Source organism: Aphelocoma coerulescens (genome assembly GCF_041296385.1).
Source record: "Aphelocoma coerulescens isolate FSJ_1873_10779 chromosome Z unlocalized genomic scaffold, UR_Acoe_1.0 ChrZ, whole genome shotgun sequence".
NCBI classification, from domain to species: Eukaryota; Metazoa; Chordata; class Aves; order Passeriformes; family Corvidae; genus Aphelocoma; species Aphelocoma coerulescens.
In genome coordinates this window covers 57097361-57122527 of record NW_027184085.1, presented here as the reverse complement: position 1 = coordinate 57122527, position 25167 = coordinate 57097361, and the positions used below count along the sequence as shown (strand labels likewise).

General features: G+C 36.1%; 1 protein-coding gene across 8 annotated transcripts in view; it reads left to right on the top strand.

Moving 5' to 3' along the window:
- Positions 1–25167, top strand: part of CSNK1G3 (casein kinase 1 gamma 3) — an 81019-nt gene that overhangs the window by 41548 nt on the left and 14304 nt on the right. For all 8 annotated transcript variants that reach the window (XM_069001234.1, XM_069001235.1, XM_069001236.1 and 5 more), the window contains 7 exons: positions 10896–11044; positions 12328–12562; positions 20948–21033; positions 21163–21247; positions 23176–23324; positions 24316–24411; positions 25058–25153. In XM_069001234.1, the coding sequence (XP_068857335.1) occupies positions 10896–11044; positions 12328–12562; positions 20948–21033; positions 21163–21247; positions 23176–23324; positions 24316–24411; positions 25058–25153 (896 nt within the window). The remainder of the gene's footprint in view (positions 1–10895; positions 11045–12327; positions 12563–20947; positions 21034–21162; positions 21248–23175; positions 23325–24315; positions 24412–25057; positions 25154–25167) is intronic.

The window sequence follows — 25167 nt, the reverse complement described above, 5'->3', positions numbered from 1 at the left end:
CAGAATAAAAATCCAACTTACTATGAAAAATTGTCTCTGAAAGGGAATACACAACGAACACACCCATACCACTTTGATTTTGTTACTTTGAATGTGTGTGTTTAGTACTTTTAAATTACTAGTTTCACCTTTTTACTTAAAATTCAGGATCATATGCTCATTGCTGCACTGTCGGGATAGTGTTTCTCAGTTAGGTAGCTTTCAAAATTTCATGCTCCTCTTTAAAGACTACATCTGGTGAAACATAGTTTCTAGTATGCTCAATTAATACAGAAATTTTTTTGCTGCTGTACTGAGAATGCTTTGCAACCAGGAATTTTTAGGGATTATTCTTTGCAAAACACAGCATTGTCAGTTTCTCTTCTGAGATGGAAAATAAAGTTGTAGATAGGTAGTCAAAATCTTGAGTCTTATATGCTTGCTATTTGGAGAAAGTCATCAGACTATGATGTATGGGTGGTTTTTTGTAATAAGTTTTAAATTACCAGCATACCTTACACTAGCATTGTGAAATAGCTGATGAGTAGAAAGCTGAGATCTTCAGGGCTTAACTAATGGGGCATGACTACCCACAGGTTAGGTACAGTCTATCTGTGTATATAAAGGTGTAGTTACTAGATAGTTATCTAAAATTGTCAAAGAGCTGTGTAGTAGAGGTAAGAAGAAAGCTGTAATTTCTATTTCAGACTGTAGAAATCAGGCAGTGCTCCTCAGAGGTAGCAGCCCTTTATTAGGAGTATTTCTTGGGAAAATGTCTTAGTGAATGTAACTATGTTTACTTTTTTATTTACTGAATAAGACTGGGAACTGTGTTTAGTGTAAGAACATAGTCAAGTCAAAGTTATTCTGCTTTACTTCAGATATCATTTGGTCTTTTAAACTCTGTTTGCTGGTTGCAACAACTTTTCTGTCTTTCTCTGATGCATTATTGAAGTACTGAAAGGGAGATTCATCTGTCTGATTCTCTGCATGAAGACGAGGTGACCTTTAGGGTGAAAACACGAAGATAGAGCTGGTGGCTTACTAAGAATCATCAATATTTATGAAGAACTTTGTTACAGACCTCCTTTGTTTTTGCAATAACCTTCTTTAATTCAAAAGTGAAAGCCTCTTCCAGCACAGAACCTTCAAAGCTCCTTTTTGAGCCTTTCTCAGGCACCCCACTTGAGACTTACTTTAATGGATTTTATGGCAAAGGCTCATTATGAAGAAAGTAATTTTCTTGTTCCTATCTGCGTAGAAGTTAAAAAAAAGCTGATTCCTTCTCTTTTGGCAACAGTCTTTTTTTTCCATCTTTGCAGGAGTTGGGCCATCAAGCCGAGGAAGTTACGCAGCCTATGATTTTCAGAAAAAAAGTTGCAGTATTACATAGTTTCTGTTCTCATGTAGTCTGTGGCAGTTGGTTTGAGTTTACTGATTTTTTGTGATGTGTATTTACTGTCAAGCATAGATTTAAGTAATTTTATCTCATGAACAGTTGAAAACATAGTGTTGGAAAGTTGATCCTCCAAGCGATAAATTCAGGAAACAAGTATGTAAAACTCCTATGTAAAACAGGAGATAGTAAAAAATTTCATGCCAAGTCTATCCATGCAGATGGTATTGCGTTATGGGCAGTGGTTGTACTTTGGTCAGAGAGAGAGTAGATTGAAGGAAGTGGTCTTCAGTGTGCAAGTTGCAGAGGAGTCTGCCATAGCAGGTATAAAAATAGCTGCCATTGCTGGAAGAAATTTGAAATACAGTGATTGTGAACAGATAGAAGGTTTCTCTGATACACAATTACATACGATGCTAGCAGTTAAAATTGTGTGAAGCTTTCTGTCTTTTAAGCTTCTAAAAATACACATTTGCAGGCTTTCTTACGATGAAGTAGTCTTTTACTTAGCTAGTTTTGTTTATTCACACAAACTTGTAATTTGGCTGATAGCTTTACAACTGTGTGGATTGTGTATTTTGCATTTGGTTGTACTAAATTGTGCTTCCCCTTGGTCTCCTCATGTTTACATGCATACTTGTGTATTAATAGCAGGTGACTACTTAACTATGGTTTCAGAAACAATTGGTGAAAAGAGAATTGTACTCCCAGTACTCATTCGCAGTCTTGTAAGCAGAGCCATTATTTTCTATAAAAACCCCATAATTTTCACAATTAAGAACTACGAAGTCCACAGTTTATGCTAAAAATTGTCTTATGCTTAGTGTGAAATAACCTGAAGCTTAAGGGCTAAAATTCCTGTAGCCCCTGTGAAATCCCACTTGAATTGGAGGTGGCAGGAGGAGGAAAGAAAGGCGTTAACATGTGAATGAATACTTCTAGAAGAAAATTAGGTTATTTTCTGGTAATATCTTCCTGAAAGCAAGTAAAGATGTTTTTGGGATTAGAGATTATTTTACCTTCAAACTGTTTTTAATAGAGCATCTTTGTGCTTCCTCTGATCTTTTGGGCATCCTAGATGAAAGGAGTAGCATTTTGAAATTTTATGTTTTCTTGGTATTTCCTTATCTCCAGCCAGTATTTGTCTACTAAGTCTATTTATTTATTTTTATAGTATCCTTTTTTTTCTTTTCTAATGACCTTGTAGCTTGGGTTTATACATATATATATATATATGTATGTAAAGATACGTGTATATATATATGTATTATCAATCTCTGTGCTATTTTGTGTCTTGAATGGTGTGAACATGGGAGACATTCTTGAGGGAGGAAAAGAATCAGATCTTTTATAGCTCTCCTCACTGAGGCACAAAATATGATAGATGCGCAGTTTTGATACACAGCACTTTGGAACTAAGAGTATTAATTCTTTGTATTTAATAAAAAGTGGTTTTGACTTGCATGAGTAAGAATTAACATTTCAAAACTGTATTCCTTTGGAGAGGATCTGCTCATAAGGAAGGCGTAACTGTAACTTTACCCTTAAATATGCTCTTTGAAATGCCTGTGAATGTGCAGTAACATGTAGATGGTTGTCAGGAAAAAAATGTGAAGAATCTTTCTTAAAGAGGAAATAGTTTCTGTGCTTTTGGGTTTTCTGAAATGTTTTTAATTTTTTAGGGGAATGGACCTCAAACTTATTAAAAATAGCTTTTAAAATTAGTTTAAAGATGTGGCTTATTTTAGTTTCATCATTATTTAACTTTCATTTAGGTTTTATATATGAATAGAGATTTTTATGAAAATTGCGTTCTCTTTGCTGTGATAATTTTGTCATTCAGTAACTATGAGGGTGTTTTCCTTGGGAAGTTTGAGATTGTTAGTTAATATGCAGAAATTTCTAGTCAACTGAATGAGCAACATATGGATGGAATTTAGAATATCTTTGCTTCTAATAAATTTTGTTCATTGTGTATTTTCTTAATAAGCAATTATGAGTTACAAGAAAAACTAATATACTATTACAGGTGCAGTACTTCAAATAGAACTATGGCTGAATTCTTACCTGAAATTGCACTAAGGCTTTTGGAATTAATAGAAAACAGTTTTGTATTTTCTGTTGATTTTTGATTCATCTTTTATGCTATCAGCCTTTCTTTGCATGAATAGAAGATAGGCTGTAGGTGTATTTCATGTGCTATGCTGTAATTTAACTGACAAATAGATATTTACAGTATGGTTCAGTTTCCCTTGGCAGAAAGGAGTCAGTAAATAAAAGAAGTTATGTGTTGTTATGTGTTGAAGAGTGTAAAAACTATTCAGCTTTAATTGTCTTGATTTTTCTAACCTCTCTTAATAAATGGGTCGTTATCATAATGACTGGGAGGCTTTGCAAGTAAATGGGATCTCTTTTGTTCTTACTTACCTGACAAGTGAAGCAAAAGAATGGCAAGCAGCTTCTGCTGCTTAAAATTACTTAGCAGAGCTCCTGTTTGTAATGCTGCTGTTAGAACACACTTACTGTAGTTCTTATTTATAGCAGCGAAGGGTATCTATAATTAGATTTTATTTTTTTCATTTAATGGCATTCTTGAGATCACAGATCTCAAAACAGGTCACAGGTCTGTTCAGCTCTGGATTATCCTAGTGGTGAAACTGCTGTATTAATGTTGCAGACAAGGCAGATGCTCAATACTGTAAGTCAGATTTTATTTTTCTTCACTTTTGTACATCTGTTCTTTTGGTTGAAATCTAGTGAACACTTCCACTTGAAAAACTGGAAGCCAAACAGTTTTCTTACAGGGTGATTATTGACCTGTCAGTGTATAGGATATATTTGTGTACAGTGGAAAAAGGTGTTGTATTTAGGAAGGTCATGGCCAGTGTGAAATGAGTGCTAAGCATTGCATTTTGTACATGAATTGTCGTGATTTGGTACCAACATTCATGTGATGTACTCTGTATTGCTATCTAAAAATGCACTTTTCAGTTCTGAGATCATGTGAGCCTGCCTTTGACACAACAGAATCATAGTACTTGTGCAGCTATAAAACGTTACTGTTGGATTAGTGATTCAAGAAGATTTCAGTGCGGGCATAATGTGATTTTGGAAGATACAGAAATATTACCAGATGACTTGTGTACATGTTGACTGGTCAATGTTGCTAGTGCAAAACCGGGCTGTAGGTAATCCTGAGAAGTTGCAGCCAGGGAAGTGTGAAGCATTTGTGTGTGGTAAGCAGCTGCTGTTGTAGAGCAGTGGAGTCTGCTCACTGTTTTCTAGTCAAGCTCAGTAGAATATTTATTTTAGCATTTAAAGCATCAGGATTTGCCAGATAGATAATTACATTTTGGTTTGGGAATGAAGCAAAGTGAGTTTGAAATACTCTTGAGTTTCTGATTTTGAGGGGGGCAGAGTACCTTAAGGTACTTCTTTGTTATGAGGTACCTTATGCACAGTTTCATGTGGAATAGTAGGTTAGACATTGCTGTTTATAGTTTTCTTTTTTGTGTTGGAAATGTGTTGGGCCAAAGGCCAAGAATGTGGTTCAGTAGTTCAGTATTTGTGTTTTTTCCTCTAGATAAAGACAAAAATATTTAAGAAGGTGAGAAAATGTGATTCTTCATCTAATTTCAGTTCAGGCCAGCTTTAGCCAGTGTGTGTGAGATCTGCGTGTTCAGTGACAGCTATTAATTTTTCTTGTACAGCTCTATTCAGGGTATGGAATCTGTGAAGCAGATTTTGCCAGTGAAAGACAAGCTATCTTCTATATTTAAGATAATTACAGGTGACTTTTTTTTAGTCTGTCATTGAACCACTGGGAGAAGGCAACGGGCTCTCAGATTTCTAGCAAGACCATTTCTAGTTCATCCCCTGGGCTGTAGCCACCTTGCCTTCCAATTCAGCCTCTGGGAGGAAACACAGCCCAGCATGATTTCATCGTGGTGTATCAGCATCTGTGTTCTGCTACAACTCTTCCCAAGACAAAATTTTCAGTACAATAATTTCTTAATTTCTCTCTCAGTTGGTCGACTGTAATTTACTTTAATAGATTGATATTCTATTGTATCATGAGTAAGTATCTCAATAGCAAGTCTCCTTGAGTGTAGTGCTAGAAACAAAGCCCTACAGCTAGATTAATGTGTCAGGTGTTTATTTTTGTTCATGGATCTTCTAGAAGCAGTTTAAAATAACTTAATCTAATTCGGTATTTTTCAAGGTATTTTGGGCTTGGTGTCTTGCTGCTATTATAGGATAAACATTATGAAAGTTATGAAGGTTTGTAGCAAGTTTGAAAAGAAGATTTTTATGAGAATACTCAAATGTGACATATGTGCAAATATATTAATTGAATGTTCCTGGTATTTAGTTAAAGCAGCAATAATTTACTGGAACTTCAGGTTTTAGAATACTATTTAATTTCTAAAAGAAGGGTGTTATGTTTCTAGTGCTCAGGGACACTGGAAATTGAAGACAAAATGTCTAGCTATGAACTACAGAGTTAGCAAGTAAGTCAGTTCAGGGTAGTCTTAATTTACATATCTAAATAACATTTTATCAGTTCTTACAGATATGTCTGAGTTGTCTCACGTCATATCCTTTCTATACATCTTGCTAGCCATCATTCAGTATACATGCAAAGTGACTTTTATTAGTATCTTCACGTGAATATTGCTTTGAGCTATACTTCTAGGTAGGTAGCTGAGAATTTACTCTTAAACTGAAAGCTGTTTCTTTAATTTTTTTTTTTTAGTAATGCTGTCCTGCTTTATTACTTCTGTTTTAATTTGACTGGGATTATTATGTTGGGGAATAAGAAATAAGCAGTTAGTTGAAGTGGTTTGTAATCTATATTAAGTAAGAAAAACAAACATGCAGGTCATCTTAGAAAATAATTTTCTCTGCTTGATTTAAGAATGTAGTGTTAGAGCACTTAAACTGAATCAAATATCGAATCTCTTGACTGAAGAGCAGTCTGTTCCTAGGTACTGGTAGTCTGTGTACTGATGACTGCTCTGGTTTTGTTGTGAGTTTGGGGAAGACTGACTCAGTTTTTGAGTTTTTGCTGCTGATATGCTTCCTTTAATAGGAAGGTTGAGCTGCTTAATTATTAATGTGAATATGCTAATATTTATGTTTATATGGATAAACAATGATGATAATATCTAATTTATTTTTTAAGTGTAGTCCAACAATAACTATAAAAGATGTTGCTGGTAGTTTTTCTTGTTTTTATGCCAGTCGTTTTCTAGCACTTGGCTTAAGGACATGTAAAGCAATTTTTTCCCTTAGAAAAAGTGTGAGAGATCTGGTAAGAATGGCAGCTGCATAATAGAGTCACATGATAACGTTTCTGCGAAACAGCTGTTACTGCCCATAAGAAGCCTGGTTATATGCAAAAATTTATATTGATTTTCTGTTGTGAAATAACACAGATTTCAGAGATTAATTGTGGGTGTTGTGAAGCACACAATAGCTCTAATTGTGAAAGGAGGCTTGATAATACAGTTCACTGAACAAAGTGAATGTTTCATAAATGGATATTTGATTTAATAAAGATTACAATAAAATGCATCTCTAATTCTGTTTTAGTAATGTAAATAACTAGTTCCTAGTTATCTATGTCTTCCTAGTTAAGGAAGATTTTTCCTTTGAAATAGATCTAAGTATTATATTACTATTCTTCTTATTGCAAACATATTCTTATATTTCTAAGTAAGAAATGTAGTCTGAGTGTTGCAGTGATATAGTGTCTCATTCCATGTTCAGAGTTTTGTAGTTCGTGGCTGATCATGGTTTCAGTAGCATTAAGGTGCTGTGTTTCCAGAGATTGTATGACCTTCTGTGTACGCTGCTTTTGCTCAAGTCAGAATCACTACCCTGGGTTTTATAATCACTTCTTTGAGAGGATTCAAACCAGATTCCATAGACTAAGTAGGGAATACTTGTGTTTGTGGCAGTTTTTTGATTTGTATCCTTGACAGAGTACCAGTATGAATGTGCCGTGAAAGACAACTGCAAGTCTTCCAACTAGTTTAAGGTATTTGGCTTGTGTCCAATGAATTGCCACATAGGAGAATAAAAACTGGAAATAAAAGGCAGTGGGGTATGGGAAGCTGAATGTAGAACACCTTGATCTGCAAGAGCTGTCTTGTGTATTTTGCTAGCATTTATGTGTATGTTTTAACAGACTCTAAGCAACAGGATATAATGCAGATCACATCAGTCTGTTTCTTGACTGGTTTAGAGAAAGCTCTAAAAGGAAATGGATATTACAGAAAACTGAAAACCACTGGAAATCTATTTACTAGCTTAATATCTTTCCAAATATCTTTACAGATTGTATTGTATAGAGATGTTTTGCCAAGATACAGCTCAAAATTACGTCAGTGATAGATGAGGTTAAATACAAGTGGTATTCCCATTGACCTATGGGTTACATATTTCTTTCGCAGTCAGTCTTTGTTGCCTCTTTATCAAGTTAATTTTTTTTTCCTGGATGAGGACACGCACAATGATTGAAGCTGCAATGTAGTATTTGTGTCAAAGCAAGTAGATGGAATTTTTTCTTTAAGACACAAAAGTGTGTTTGTGCTAGTCATGTATCTTGCTCTAGATAACTGAGTGAACAACATGCAGTCTCAAATTTAAATCAGGTTTAGTGATGAAAAAGACAGTGACCGAGATGGATAATGGTCCAAAAGCAGAAATAATGTCTATATTATTTTCTTTACTTTAAAGAGGTTTAGCAGATACAGTTTAATCCACTAGTCATGTTTTCTTTATTCTAATGTTTTTATCCTTTCATCATTTTAGAAGAAATCAGATCTGTCAGCTTTAAAAACTTCCTTTAAAAACATCATGTACATAAACATGGTGGACTAAAGCATTTGAGTGAAAATTAAATAACATAATCCATAAATCCACATAACTGCTTTGGCATTCCTCCCCTCCCCCCACGGTGGATAGTCAAGTACTTTTGGGGTGTTTCGACTTGATTTTGGAGACCAGAAGTGTACAGCAGTAATTTTTAGGTGGCTAATGAAACTTTTCTAGAAGAAGAAACTGGAGTCCAAGTGATGTTGAAATAGTTAATTTCCAAGTCAAGACTCTTTTTATTTTTGTCAGGAGTAAAATAGGACTCAAATCATACTGATTAAAATAGATTTACAATTATATGGCAGGGCAGTCACAAGTATTGTAGATTGCTTTAGTCAATGGAGCGCATTCAAATGAAAGTGTTTTACTTGTCAGCAAGTGTAAATATCTAGGGATAAACAAATATGACTCATATCTGGAAAAGAAGATGCTATATTCAGTTTTAAACCTAGAAAGGAAAGATGTTTAAATGTTAAAGTAACTTAGTGGGAATAAGTGAATCTGTTTTTTGGCCACAAGTAAATTTCTACTTTGGTGGAAGAGTAGGAAGTTACATCTAACTTTTAGTGACATCAAAAAAGATGATTTAGAAGATCTGTCAAGGTACTAGAAAGGATTGAATGGTAATCCAATTAATTATTGGTCAAGAAACCTAAGACCAGTGACTTCTTTAAATTCACAGCAAGAAGACTGGGATGCATCTTACAAGCTCTGAGTACTTCCTTCTTATATTCTTCCATGGTTTGAGCCAGAATAATTCAAAATGGAAATAAAATACATCCTCTTAATTGGTAATAAGTAGGGGAATATCTTGTCAACAAAATAGGGCAGTCTTAATTTTCTAAAACCTAGAGTTTCTTCATTTTTAACTTAACCAATATTTCTTAAACATATATGAAAGAGCTTACATTTATCTCTCTATATATAAAAGCCTCATACACGTTTTTATTAGTAGCATGTTACTTTTTGACTTCTGGAGATGTAGAGACGTGAAGAAAGAATGTAAGTAGCAGCATGATATTTGCTTATTGCTTTTAAGCGAAAGCACTAAGAGGGCTTTGATTAAGAACCAAAGCCCCTAACTTCTAGTACTTTGAACTGTTAATATCAAATTATTTGTCTGCTTGGGTAATTTTAGATAGGATTCTCCATATGCAGTGCAGAAGATATAACATGTTAAACGCAATTTTGGTATGTTTTGGAATTCTCATCTAATCAGAAGATTGAGTGTTTTAAGTGTCTATCTGATAACTCAGGATGATATTTTTAAATTGAAGAACACTATCTTGTACCATATTCTGACACAGAATGTGATATATTCTATGCTTCTTCATTAGTAGCAATAAGCTACTCCTGTAAAATCTTTCTGAAGTGCATATGATTATGCATTTTAAGTATATTAGTATATAGATGTGATGATACATATTTAAAAATAAATTTAAGCTCAAGTCGTGTGAAAAATGAACAGTTAAACTGGATTTTTAGGGGATCTTCTTTCTTGTAGGAAAAAAGATTAGTGAAAAACCTCTTAAAAACAGTTCATTCATTTGATGTTAGTTCTGGTGACGCAATATTTTTAAAATTCTTTTTTTAACCAAAGCTATAGTGAATACAATTACAAATTTGAGCCCTCAATGTAAGTGTCACTGTAGTAAGGTATCAAAAATTGAGGGCTTTATGTACCTCAGAAAAATCAGAGATAGGGTTATGTTCGTCCTACAGAGAATGAAGGTGAAATCCATTGTTTCATTGAGGTGTCTGAAAGTAGGTTTGGTACTTCTCTGTATTGTAACAGTGGACACTGTAGAAAAAGCTCACATGAAAAGAAGAATACATTTTCAGAGTATTGAATATTTGGAATAAATGAAACAGAGGATACCTACTGAAGAACAAAAAAACAAAATCTGGAATTATTTGCTTCCTTAAGTGAACAAAATTTATTCTGCTGAATGAAGAAGATGTCCTCTGCATGTGAAAAAGTACAAAATGAGTAGAAGCAATGATACCAAGTTATTTTTAATTAAATAGACACACAGTGCATATTGTACAAAAAGGTGGAAGTAGCATTGGATCATAAGGCTTTAACTGTTTATATTTTCAAACTTCTGGATTGCCTGTCTTCCTAAGGCAGGTGTTCATATAAAACTATAAAGCCCAGACTTAATATATCATTAAACTCTCAGGTTCATTAATCTCTTTTTTTGATTTTTTAAAATGATTTCTCTGATAATAAGGTGGTTTTATGCTAAAGGTAGGAATAGTCTTAATTTAAAAAGTTTAGTTTAAGTGTATTGTTTTGTAAAAGAGCTTATTTAAGCCTTTCTTCATAGCATTTTAAAACCCTGTCTCAATTAATGGTTACAAGACTTAATAGGTTCTAATTTTAATTTTTTTATAAAAATCTTCATATCTTTCACAAGTCAAATATGTAATAGTACCATTTCATTAAATATTTTGTGGCTATCTTCAGTGTTGCTGTTGTATCTTTTACCTGTAGTTTTTATCAGGTTTATTTTTGCTTTTATGTGAAAAATGTATTTTTAACTTAAGATCAACTTGAAATTGGGTAGGAATTTTATTGGTGTGTTCATTAATCTTATTTAACCCCTTATCATTACTTTGTATTTTCATTTTACAGATGGAATACCTCAGGTTTATTATTTTGGCCCATGTGGCAAATATAATGCTATGGTGCTAGAACTACTTGGACCTAGTCTGGAAGATTTATTTGACTTGTGTGGTAGGACATTTTCTCTTAAAACCGTTCTTATGATAGCCATACAGTTGGTAAGTAGAATAGATGTTAATTTGAGTGTTCACTAGAATAACTAAATCAGTCTTCAATGGCTTAAATGCTTATTTCACTTAGATTTGCACTTCTTATGTTTTAAATTGGTGTTGGTGGTATTTAAACTACTTGTGATACAGTTTTAACAGGAATACTCTTATATTACTTTCATTTACTTTATTCCAGTTTTTATGTTACTTTCATTTACTTTGTTCCAATTTTTCAAGTAATTTCTTGAGTGTAATTACTTGTGTCTTCTGAGTTCTCGTCGCACACAACCTGAAATCGTGAATTTTAGTTTGACATACTCTTTCAAAAAAGAAAACCTTAAAGAAATAAAAATAACTTTAGCCCACACAAGTAGTTGTACTATGGGACTCTTAAATAGCATAAATATTTTTTTCCTGGGCATTCCTATAAGCAAGAAAGCAAATAGACAAATGAAAAATTCCCCAAATCCTTCCAGAAGTTATAGCACAAAATTATTCAATGAAGTATTATTCTCTTTTTTGAAGATTTCCTTATTTGGTTCCGACCTAAGGGTGGGTGGAAGTGGAAAGAAGAACAATTAACGCTGTGCATGTTTACCAGATTTCCACTTCCCTAAATAGTGATATTTTTACCTGTGAAAGTTAAAAATAGCTGTTTAAAACATGGCTGTAATTGTGTAACAGGCCTCCCAACTACTGACATACAGACACATTGAACTTACTTACCGCCAAAATGACCAAGTTCTTCTTTTAAAATGCTCAAGACCTCACAGATCCAAAGATCAGCTTTATTATTGATACTTCCTGTTCCTTTCTGAATATGGAAATTTTGATAGAAATTAGGTACTGTCCAGGTACAATGGACAGTATATGCATAGTGATGAACTTTCAGCGCCTCTCTCATTTATACCTTTAATATGTAATTGATGTACATCAAACTTGGCTGCTTACTGCCTGGTGGCATAATTTCTGATTTTACTTTTAATGTACACAAAATATGCTTGTGCCAGTTGTTCTTCTATTATGTACAAGATTCATGACTAATGTGCAATGTGAAGGTTTCCAATACACGAACTGGTGTATCTGCTTTGGGGAAGTGCACAATTTTCATTGACTTTTAACTGTGAGTTACTTTGTTAAGAACAATATCCCTTTGGTCTTAAGATACTAGGAGGAGTTATTTCTTCTAAATGTAAAGCCAGTGTAAGATATTTAGCTTCTAACACATTTTAATGTGGCAACCTGAAGCTTAAACTAAACTTTCTTGTCTTCTTTTTTTTCTTTTATTGAAGATTTCTCGTATGGAATATGTGCATTCAAAGAACTTGATATACAGAGATGTAAAACCTGAGAACTTCTTAATAGGACGACCTGGAAACAAAACCCAGCAAATTATTCACATTATAGACTTTGGTTTGGCAAAGGAGTACGTAGATCCAGAAACAAAGAAGCACATACCGTATAGAGAACACAAGAGCCTTACAGGAACAGCTAGATACATGAGTATAAATACACATTTAGGAAAAGGTATGTGTGCTTTATAGGTACAGAAAGAGCTGTGATTTGTCATAAACCATCTTGTTCTTAAGTTATAATTTTTCTTAGTCTGTAGTAATTAAGAACTGCAAATTTTGTGTATTGTGCAAAATATAGTTGGCCTTTATGGAAATATTGTTTATGGGAATAATCTTTTTTGAAAAAATGTTTAATCATCATGATCATGTCTTGGGAATTGTCCTCTTTGTTAGATATTCTTAAAAGAAAGGTGAGGTGTTTATTTTTGTATCATAATACTTTCACATTATAAGTATAGCATGGCAGAGTGAGGTGTCCAGGAAATAGATGTGCTTATTAAATACATTAAAGCTGATAGGTTGCAACAACATGGGTTTTCAATGCTTCCTTGCTAGTTTTCTGATCTCTTTGAAATGCACATAAAATAATAAAGTAGCTGAGAGATGATATTGATTTCTTGATTATTTTTTTAGTGCTTACACTGTTAATAAGTTATGGGTTATGCCAGCAAGCTAAAGAAATGACAGGAGGTTTATAAATATGGAAGCTGTAATTATTGAATGAATAAATTCGCCTTGAAAAAGGTATAAGCACTCATCTTTGGTTATGCCAGCTGTAGAGAGGTTTCCTAGTGAAAACAGTTAGTTTGAATTTGTGTAAGCCAGTTGCTTTTCACTGCATGGTAATCACTAATTAGGGTACTCTTTGAATTGGTCATAAAAACATTGCACAATACTTACAGTTTAACTGTAAGTGTAACTGTTAGTATGGCAAATGAGAAACCATTCACACTTCTCAGGCAGGAATAAGGTGCTTTATCAATAAAGCAGAACCACAGAATTGCTTAGGCTGGCAAATACCCTTAAGGTCATCAAGTCCAACCGTTAACCCAGTGCTGCCAAATCCACCACTAAACCATGTCCCTAAGCACCACATCTACAAGTCTTTTGACATACCTCTGGAAATTGTGACTTCGTCCTTTTGGTGAAGAAAATGTTCTCAATATCCAATCTAAAGTTTCCTGTGGCACGACATGAGGTTTTTTCCTGTTGTCGTACTCCTTATTCCTTGGAAGAAGGGGCCAATGCCCACCTGGCTACACCCTCCTTTCAGGGTAAGAGTGGTAAGGTCTCCCCTGAGCCTCCTTTTCTCCAGGCTAAACACCCTCAGCTCCCTCAGCCGCTCCTCATAGGATCTGTGCTCCAAATGCTTCACCAGCTTTGTTGCTCTTCAGTGGGCATAATCCAGCACCTCACAGAAGTCATGTTGATGGTCATCAGTCACCTCCTTATTTTCCATGTCCCTCAGTATAGTTACCAGGAGGATCTACACCATGACCTTGGGCACTGAGGTGAGACTGACTGGCCTGTAGTTCCTCATGTCTTCCTTTTCTTCCTTTTGTAATAATGGGGGTTATCTTTCTCTTTTCTAGTCTGTGGAAACTTTACTGGACTGTGATGACTTCTCAGATGTAATAGGTAGCATCTTCACCTGAGGTTCCTAAAGACTCATAGATGCATCTCAGCAGATTCCATGGCTTTGTGCAGCTACAGGTTCCTTAGATGGGCTACCTGATCTACAGCAGGCAGTTCTTCATTCTGCCAATCCCTGCCCTTGCCTTCTGTGACATGGGTGATGTGACTGGAATACTTGCCAGAGAGACTGAGGCCAAAAATAATTTTTTGCCTCAGCTTTCTCCATATCCCAGGTCTCCTTTTTCCTTCTGGAGAGGTCCCACATTTTTCCTAGTTTTGCTTTTGTCACCGATATACTTATAGAAGCTTTTTGTGTTGCCCTTGACATCCCGGGCCACATTTAATCCTATCAGGGCTTTAGCTTTCTTAAGCTGATCTCTGGCTGCTCAGACTATTTCTCTGCACACCTCCCAGACTACCTGTCCTTTCTTCCCCTCTCTGTATGCTACCTTTTTTTTCTTTAACCAGCTTTCTTAGGGTCCTGCTTCCCTGCAGAACTTTATCTCATGGTACTCTGCCAAGCAGATCCCTGAAGAGGCCAAGTTGCCTCTGCTGAAGTTGAGGTTACTGAGCTTGCTTTGCTCCTTTCTCACTACCCTTAGGATCTCAAAACTCCAGCATTTCATGGTCACTGCAGCCAAGGCTGCCCTTGAGCTTCACATTCCCCACCAGCCTCTGCTTGTTGGTGAGCACAAGGTCCAGCATAGCACCTCTTCTTTTTAGCTTCTCTGTCACTTGGAGAAGGAAGTTATCATCATTGATGACTTACTGGATTGCTGATGCCCTGCTGCCTTGTCTCCAAGAGATACCGGCATGATTGAAGTCCCTCATGAGGACCAGGGCTTGTGAACAAACAGGAGGCGGTTCCTGGATATCTTAGATGACTGTTGCTAACGCATGTTTGAAATTGCTTAAAAAATCATCAGCAAAGGTATCAGTAAAAATCTGATTTCATACTAAGCAACAGTAGGACAAGTTCTTTGGCAAGATTCACTCTGCTAATTACTGGACAGTTAAGGCACACCAATGAAAAAGGGAAAAAAACCCAAAAAACAACAAAATCCAATAAATCAAAACAGAAATGATCTGGGGGGGAGGGGGTGTGTGTGTGCTCGCGTGTGTATGTTTAGGTGCGTGTGACAAAAGGAGGGTGAGGGCAAGGATGAAAAGTAATACAGCCTAAAAGCTTAACAGCACTCAAAAGTATTCAGCTTTAATTTATGCCTTAAACTTAATTTATACCTTAAACATAACAATTTAACACAGGAATAACACTTAACAGCATTTAACCTAACTTACTACTTAACCTTACTTACAGGCCTAACTTACTTTGATATCCAAGCTACTTAAACATCTAAGAGAGCTGTATTTCTCACAGAATTTGCTTTAGCATATGTGTGTGTGTACATTTATGCACCTGGAGTCAGTGCAAGGTACCTGTGAAAAATTCCCCTCAAAGGCAGTGAAATACACACTCTTTCTGCTTTTCCATCTCCTCTTTGTGAATAGTTGAGCCTTGAGGAGTGGGGGTATTGGCCCAGGATTCATTGTTGTTCAGTAATCCTCCGAGTACAGCAAACGTGGGAGATGTGGGCTCTGAGAGGCCCCGCTCAGAGGGAGGTTGCTGGACACAGCTTCTGCAGTCCAGAAGAACTCACACATTCTCGTTTTGGACCGCTGTTTATATGGTCGCAAGAGAGTGGGCTTTAATCATAACAATGATTCATCCTGACCACAGTGTGGGTTGGCACTCTTTCTTGTAAAGTATGACAAAGGGATGTTATGCTACCCAAGGAAGAAAATTAGTTTCCAAGGCTGTTCATAAAGAAAACAGGAGCTTGTTAGACAGCAGGAGTTCCTGGGAGCAGAGTGTTTCTGCTAAACTCATGAGAAGCTGAGCGCAGGTCCTGTTTGTCAAAGCTGAGACCTAATGAGCATTTCTCAGGTCACAGGCCTGGAAGGGGTGGGGGAGGGATGCACCACTACAAGGACTCAGCTGCTCAGTCTTCCTGGTTGGGGGGCCTGTGGCTGCCTAACCCTGCCCTCCCATTCCTTCTCCACTAGCTCTTGGTCAGCTCCTCTTCCATCCCCAGACAGAACTCCATGCACTCAGCTGGCTATTGCCATCGAGGGTGACATCACCTCCTGGTCTCCCTTGCCTCTCCTTCCTAAAGAGCCTGAATCCTTCTATTCCAACAGTTTTTTTATGTTCTGTGATATTCCTCTAAAAATGTAGTACATCTTTAAATTCATGCAGTGAGACATATAGAACACTGAAGGTCTTCAAGCTCTGTGTTTACAGAGACAGTGGCATATAGGATACAGGTTGCACTGAAAATAGTGATAATAAGACAATTTTTTAGGGTGGTATTTTTAGTCTGTAGATAATTTCCTGAGCTGCTTGAATGATCTGATAGCTGACCCTTGTTAAAAATAAGTGTTTTCAGTAAACAGGGAGACTGTCAGGTTTGCATTCTCTTACAATTTACTTTTGAGTATGTCTCTATTGAACTGTAGCTTTATCTGTTAGTGCATATGAGTATGGAAGGATTTTGTTCTTGAATCAAAAGTACGCTTAAGGATCCATAGTATTTAAAACTATCATAACAAATGCATAGCTACTAGAAAGACTTTAAATGCATAATCAAAACTTGCACAAAATCACCAAAGCTCACTCTTTTAAGGTACATATAGAAAAGATACAGTTACTGAACATGCTGTAGCCAGTAATCTTTTGTTTCAGAAGAGACATTTGATCGGATTTCTGGTAGTTTTGTGCCAAGCTGGGAATTTGTATACGGAATAGAAGGTATTTTGTCTCTGTGAAGAATAACATGGCTTTATTCAGAGAGCTGTTTGAAGGAAATACAAATACTCTGCAGCCCTTACTAGAATGTAGCTGATGCCCTACCTTCCCATGAGATAATTTCTCTTAGGGATAAAATTACTCTGTGTTTCTTTTCCGGTTCACTTCATTTTTGGGAAGGGAAAGTGAGATTCCAGAGAGTGTAGATTCTGACTGGGAGGTTAATGAAGACAAAAATCTGCATCTATAAAAGTCCTTCAATTTTCTGTGTTTGCTGGATATATAAATTGGTAATTATTTTGGGATTTCCCCAAATTCAGAAAAACAGTGTCTTAAAGTGTTGTCAGAGTTATTGACTACAGAAAGTATAGTCGCATGGAGTCATAACTTACTCTAATCTAGCCATCTGTAAAGGTCTCTGGGGAACAACCCATATTCTTGATTGTATTGGTCTTTTCATGGTAGCGCTTAATTATTGAAGAGACAGAGGTTAGTTATCATACAATGAATACTTGAAACTCTTCTGGGAATGAAGCAGGTCCGCTCTTAATGCCAATAGAAAAGCCACATAAAGCCAATTTCTTTAAACTGTGCTTATCCTCAAACAAAATTAGGAGAACCCCAGTCCTACCTTTAATACGTGTGCTCTCTTGTCAGACCTTCATATGTTCTAGATTGAAAATCACTTGTAGGGGCCAGACTCCTTTGTAATATAAAGAAAAATAATGCAAGAAAAATAAACATTTGATCCTAAAATTTTATGAGCCAGTGGTTCAGGATGAAGTCCTTTCCCAGACCTAGGTTCCCTTCTAGGAAGTTTGGTGTTTTCCTTCTCATACTCACTGAATTATCACTGGACCTCAGGGCAGAATTTTAGCTGTTTTAGATAAATCCCTTTTCCTGTGTAAGTTAACCTTATCCACAGTAATATGAAACAGTGCTTCTAATAAAAAAATAAATGAGTCTTTGCACCCTTAGTTAAATGTATAAATGAAAATAAAGGGTTTTTTTCAGTCTCTATTATTCTTAAGACAACAGTATGGTGTACAATGTGTGCTTATGATAAAATTGGCATGCAACTTCATTGTTATAAATCAGAATCATTAACTTCAGGATTCATGGTTTTATTCAGGAAGAAAGGTTTTCTTCTCTCATAATATTGAATGAAATCGAGTCACTTTTAGTAAGAGTACAGACTCTGGGCTTCAAATTTATTTTTGCTAAATTTTAAGAACTGAAAGTTCAAGCTAGGTAATCACTTCCCATCTCTGTATCTAGCCATGTCACCTTCTCAGTAACTAATACTGTGTCTTCTGATCCAAACAGATAATATGTTTCTACTGCTAAAGCTTTCCTAAACTTCCTTTAGGGAGTTGGATGCTTACTAAAGACTGAATGTCTGTTGTTTAAACTGTGTTATGGTTACTTAAGTGTTTATGCTAAAAAAAGATAATTTCTGGGGATAGCCTGCTAAATGAAGCTCTAGTTTTTATTTAAATCAGCCTATTTGAATTGAGATAATTGTCTGTAGTTTATGAGTTAAATACCAAATATTAATTTCTTACCAATTTAGCTAGCTTCAGGTGATCTCTTTGAGAGAGAGGAAACCATGTGCCGTAAAACTTTGTTGTGTATTTTTTATCTCATGATTGTATTACCTTTTAGGCAACATATCCTCTCAATCTTTTTAAAATGTGATACAATAGGATCTGTATACATCAGCAGCTCTTCCTCCAGCTGATGCTTGAAATCCTTTTGTCTTCCAGCTAGTCCACTGCTAGTTTTTTCCAGTTTTTGGATGTCCTTCTTTGAATAATAGCAGTATAGTCTTTGGGTTTCTTGTTTCTCAGGCTCATCTTGAAAATTTCCATAGGAAAGGATATTTGACTTCTGTTTCTTAATTATTCCAAAGTGATCAGTGAAGAACTTGCATGGATTCTAAATAACAATCCCTGTCCCCCAAATTAAAACAAACACAAAATCCTTTCCCGTAGCATATTTTTGAGGGCATTGTGAATTTAAATGTTCTATCCTAGTTCCCAAAGAAATTTCTGTTGTCCTACAGAAATATTGCCAACAGTCCACATCTTATTAAAAAACAAAACAAAACAACAAAAAAACCCCAACAAAATACCACCATGAAACACCTTAATTTGAAATAATAAAGATTAAAAGTTTCATAGATAGGACTCTCTGTAGAAGAGCAATTGCTTCAATAAGATGCTATTACTTTGGTTGGTTTTTTAAAGGAGAAAAGGTTAATTTTTCATCGGCATAACTCATAGAAATTAACTGAACGAGAGGAATTATTGTCCTTTAGCAAAGACCAAGTGGAACATTCCAGTACATTTTTAAGGGCCATACCTTAGTGTTGCCCAGAGGTGGACCATCTGTTGCACACTTTCAACATCCTTGTATGCTTTGCCACCATCTTAGCACTGATCTGCATTACATGAAACGCGCTGCATTGCATGAGATGTCTGTCAGGAGTGCTGTCCCTGAAGTAGTGATTTTCTGCATGTTCACCCTACCTCATAAAGAGCACAGGATTTCTGCCAGCAATTGGACCTAATGTTTCTTTCACGCTCTGAAACCTGTAGAACTTTGCAGCTTACTCCTGCTTTCTTCTTAACCTATGAGATTGTATCAGGATAGCATGTGGTCAGCAAGTGGGATGTTGTAGGGTCAGCAGAGAAATTCAGATAGGACCAAATTGTCTGGAGTTCCCTCACTGAGACAAGTGGCAGCAGTGGACAACAAGAGTGGAGAAGTGAACACAAGAGTGTTGGCAAGGGAATTGCAAACATGGAAATAAGTGAAGGAGGAATCACTGGAAGAGCCTCATGTGGCTGGCAGATATATGATGAAGTGAGGGCCTAGATGTAGCCTACATCTTACCACCATCCTTTTTTTGGTATTTGCTTACTCATTTGATAATGTGTGTTTATTCAGTGTTCAAATGAGAAGATAGGGCTAGGAAACAGCATAGTAAGTACGTTGTTCTATTTATACGAAAACTAAAAATTGTTCTTCAGATTCAATATATTTATGGCAATATTATCTGTTGATCAGATCAGGGCCAGGTTGGCTTTGTTGACTTCTCTGTGTTCAAAAAATCAAACAAAAATTTTTTTCTTTTACTTTCCTGCTCCATTTCTCTTGCTATCAAAGCATAGTGATTTTGTTTTGTGAAATATCGAGTAGAAACAATGTTACTATTTTGTTTTTCTTCTTTGTGTCAGGGACAAAGTCAAGTGTAGAATTAAATACTGCCTCTTACTACAATACGTACTACAATGTGTAACATTTCTTTCAACAGCAATACAGAATGAAGTTAGGTGGAAAATAAAAGATCTGTTTTCTGCTAGTAATTTAAAGACTCACTGTTCTCTATAACCTTTAGTTTTCCCAAGAATGATGGATTTAATTTAAAACCTATGTGAAATATACTTTGAAAACTTTGAATACACTGTGTTTTACTTGTTACTTTCCTTTTTCTTTAACCTTCTGTGAACTTCTTGAAGGACTGCCACTGCTTTACTGCAGATGAAAAATTGTAGCTTTGCCAGGCATTGTGTTCTGTGAAAGCTCATATGTCAGCTAGACTTGATAGCAGGCTGAAGGTACATGCTGCTTTCTGTTCAAATAATAGTACTTCTGAGTCTTCTTCAATCTACCTTTGGCTCAGAAATTCCATAATGAGTCCCTGAAGAAAACACCATCTTCTCCATGATTTTGTAGAGGAAAAATTAATTCTGTTGAAGCTTTCTTAAATTGTTTCAAGTTCACAAATAATAGGTAAAAAAAAGGTCAGAATTAAAATGCAATTTTAAGGGTCGAATGTGTTTTAGAATAAGAATGATTTTTTACAGTATGATCATTTGCTTAAAGTGCTGTTGAGATGAGTATACCTGCAGTTTGCCCCTGCTTTTTTTCTGGGTTTAGCTGTGTTCTTAAGGCAGTCCATAGTATACAAGAACGCCCCCATATGCACAGTTTGGTTTCAAGTACTTTATACCTAACAATTATTTTTATATAATTTGGAGCTTAGTTTTTAAAATATAATGTAAAATTACACACATTGAAATTTCTAATAATATTTGCATTTTCTTTCAGAGCAAAGCAGAAGAGATGATTTGGAAGCTTTGGGTCATATGTTTATGTATTTTCTCAGAGGAAGTCTTCCATGGCAAGGTTTAAAGGTAGTGGGTTTTGATATCTTCCTCTGTCCTATTTTCAGATCATCAGCTTTTATTGACGTGTTTGGGTTTTTTTGAATGTGTGTCTGCAAGCTGTATAACTTCAAAAGCTTTTTTGTTCTTCTATCGTAGGCTGATACATTAAAAGAACGTTACCAGAAAATTGGAGACACTAAACGAGCAACTCCTATAGAAGTATTGTGTGAAAACTTCCCAGGTAATGTCTGCTGTTAGTAAAACATTATGTATTAATTTATAAAATGGAACTGGCATAGGTAATTGCTTAATATCTGGATTTAAAATTAGAGTATACATAGTAGATTCCAGAATATCAGAATGGGTCAGGTTGGAAGGGACCACAGTGGGTCATGTGGTCCAGTCTCCCTGCTCAAGCAGGGCCATCCCAGAGCACACTGCACAGGGTTTTGCCAGGTGGTTCTTGAATATTTACAGTGAAGGAGAATCCACAAGCTCTGGGCAAACTGTTCCAGTGCTCAGCCACCTGCACAGTAAAGAAGTTCTTCCTCATGTTCAGGTGGAGCTTCCTGTGCATCAGTTTCTGCCCATTGCCTCTCCTTCTATTGCTGGGCACCACTCAGCAGAGCCTGGTCTGTCCTCTTGACAGCCACCCCTTAGATATTCATAGGTATTAGTCAGGTCCCATCTCAGTTGCCTCTTTTCAAGGCTGAACAGGCCCAGCTCCCGCAGCCTTTCCTCACATGAGAGATGCTCCAGTCCCTTGCTCAACTTAATAGCCCTTCGCTGGACCCTCTCCAGGAGCTCCATGTCTCTCTTTTACTGAGGAACTCAGAACTGGACACAGCCACTGAGTAGAGGAACAGGATCACCTCCCTTGACCTGCTCTTTGTAATGCACCCCAGGATGCCGTTGGCCTTCTTGTCCCCCATGGCACACTGCTGGCTCGTGGAGAGCTTGTGTCCTCCACAGAGCTGCTTTCCAGCAGGTTGCCCCCAGCCTGTGCTGGTGCCTGGGCTTGCTCCTCCCCAGGTGCAGGACCCTGCATCTGCCTTTGCTGAATTTCAGAAGGTTCCTCCCTGCCCATCTCTCCAGCCTGTCAAGGTCCTTCTGAAGGGCTGCACAGTACCCTGGGGTATTGGCCAGTCATCCCAGATTTACGTTGCCAGTGACACTGCTGAGGAGCCCTCTGCCCCTTCATCCAAGTCATTGATGGATAAGTTAAACAAGACTGGGCTCAGATAGAAGAATTATCCTTTGAAGCAGCAGTAGGCTAATGCTGTCGTTCTTCAAATATAGATTCTTCTAAAGGAAACATTAAAAAAATACTGTATGTATGGTTACAGTGATCAACTAGTCTGCACTTGTATCTTCACACTGAGAATTTTGCAAGCCTTTTCAGCTCAAATCTGATATCATACCCCTATTAAAAACAAGGTGCATTAGAAACAGCTTAAACTAATTTTTAAAATAACTTCTAAGTTTCAAGTGTCACTTCTAGTTCTCTATAAGTACAGGCAGAATCAATGCGGTGTTGGAAAATTGGACAGAAGCAAATATGACGTTTTCTAAAAGTTGTAATGAAGTTCTTGGAACAGGGGACATGTATGACATGGACATGATTTTGCCACAATATAAGTAAACATCTTGAAAAGTAATCAAAATACCATTGATAGGCAAAGTGGATTTGCTGAGAGTAGCTCATGACAAATGAAAGGAAATCCGTCCGCAGTAGGCCTTGTGGACAGGAGGCTGATGCTTTATGTTGTATACCTCTTTTTTACCTTTCCTTAGTCTTGTCTTTGTAAAATTCATTGGAATGAAGAAAGTAGAGGCATTTCTCTCCACACTTTCTTGCACACTGTGCGTTAGAATTGGAATGTTGAATAGAAGATTACAACAGGCAACACGAAGGAAAAATTAGTGAGGTGTAACTTGCTTGGATATGTTTGGAATATGGCAGTATATCTCAGAATATGGTAGCATCTCAAAGAATATTATTACTATTAAGTAACTTCTTTTTTCTGTTCACCACTTTTTCATAGTGAACAACTGTTCAGGTTTTATGGTGAGATGTACAAGTTGCTTTAAAATGAAATAAGGTGGTGGGGTTTTTTGAGTTCCATTAAAACAGATGTTGGCAAATATGTATACTTTTTATTTATCTAGAGGAAATGGCTACTTACCTACGTTATGTAAGAAGGTTAGATTTTTTTGAAAAGCCAGACTATGACTACTTGAGAAAGCTCTTCACAGACTTACTTGATCGGAAAGGCTATATGTTTGATTATGAATACGACTGGATTGGCAAACAGTTGGTGAGTACAGTTCAGCTGTTAGTAGTATAATGGGTTTTTCTGTGATCAGTTTTGAGTTTCATAAGATGTGTGCATCTCTACGCTGCTATTAGAGTTGTGAACAGCTGCTATTAAAAGTCCATCTGCAGATGCATGTTCTAACATTATCTTTCGGCTTGAGTGTTTCATATTCAGTCTCTTTCCAAATCTACCCTTAATATCAAAATACATCTCTGCTCAATCCAAAATGAGGTCGTAGAAATTCAGATTGGTTTTTGAGTTGAAGGAGCATAATATTTTGCAGGTGATTGTCATGGTTGCAGGTTTTGTTTTTTTCCCAGTATTTTTAAAATGCAGACCTATAACTTCTCTGCATATGAGGTATACTCCAGATATTTATAAATTCATTTTGAAGAAATATTTCATATTGCATCATTCATTGCATATTTCATCACACAGCATCTAAGGTTTCAGAAACACTCTGTTTATATACTTTCTAAGAAAGAGTAGAGAATGGGGTTTTCTTCAGCTTCTCAAAATTTTCAGTTCTTTTTAACACATAGGGAAGGGAGGGCTAATATGTATTATTTTGACCAGTTTCAGATTATACAGTTCACTCTGCAGTTCTCTAGGTGACTCTGAAAGAATTATAGTATTTATTGCAAAATACTTTTTCAGTGTTTTGCATTAAAAATTACTTTAAGACTTTCATCAGATTTCATCAGAATGTCTTAACTGCTAACTGCAAAAGTAACAGTCTAAAGTCTTCCAGAAAATTAATGTGTGCTAGTACTTAGGACTGCTTCTTCATTAAATTCTGTAAGTCTTGGTTTGCTTTTTTTAAAATTGGTCTTAGTAAATATCCAGTGAAGCTTCTGCTTTAATCTGATAATTTTGTGTTACTCAAAACTGTCAGATTTAAAGATTATTTTCTATTACAGACCAGTAGCTTTTGGTGAGACTTAGAAATTTATTTTTTTTACCAGTTGGTACATATTATTTATATTTGTAGCCTACTCCAGTGGGTTCAATACATTCAGACCCTGCAATGTCTTCAAACAGAGAAGCGTATCAGCACAGAGACAGATTGCAGCAATCCAAAAATCAGGTAAGCTACTCATGTAAGATTATCAGCATTACTCTGTCTTTTGTCAAATGATTTGTGCTATGTTTTTATTAGAATTTGAGAATAAAATTGACTCTAGGTTTTCTTTGTTTTTACATTGATTTAAGTATATCTTTGTTAAAGTCTACATATATAGAAATACATAAATATCTCCTAAAAGCTTGCTTGTTTGAAGCTCTGATGTAGTGTAGTGAATCAGTAGTGAATTTTCTCCCTACTCACACTTCTTTATTTGCTGTCTCTCGTCCACGCACTGTATCCTCTCTTTCAGTTCTAACATGTATGCATGACATTTTCACTTTTGTTTTTTTTAAACGAGGCTAATGACTAAGGTGGTAACAGTGTTAGGAATTCCGAGCTGTGTCTATTTACCTAAGCAAAATTGCAGGGTTGTCTTAGTGTGCTTTTTCTTACTAGGAATTTTGAGGTTTAGCTGCTTCACCTCTCTGTGAAAATGTATATGAAGGCATGTGTAAGTATGTTGATAATGTGGAAGTGCAATCTATATAGGGATTGAGTGTGTAGTGCTTCTGTGCTTTTTAAAAATAATGTATAATAATGCACAAATTGTTTATTTTAAATGTTTTTTCTTCTTTTGCATAAATCCTAATACATTCAAAAATGATAGTCTACAGACCATAGGGCAGCTTGGGACTCACAGCAAACCAATCCACATCATTTGAGGGCTCACCTGGCATCTGACAGACATGGTGGCTCTGTACAGGTATTTTCTGCTTC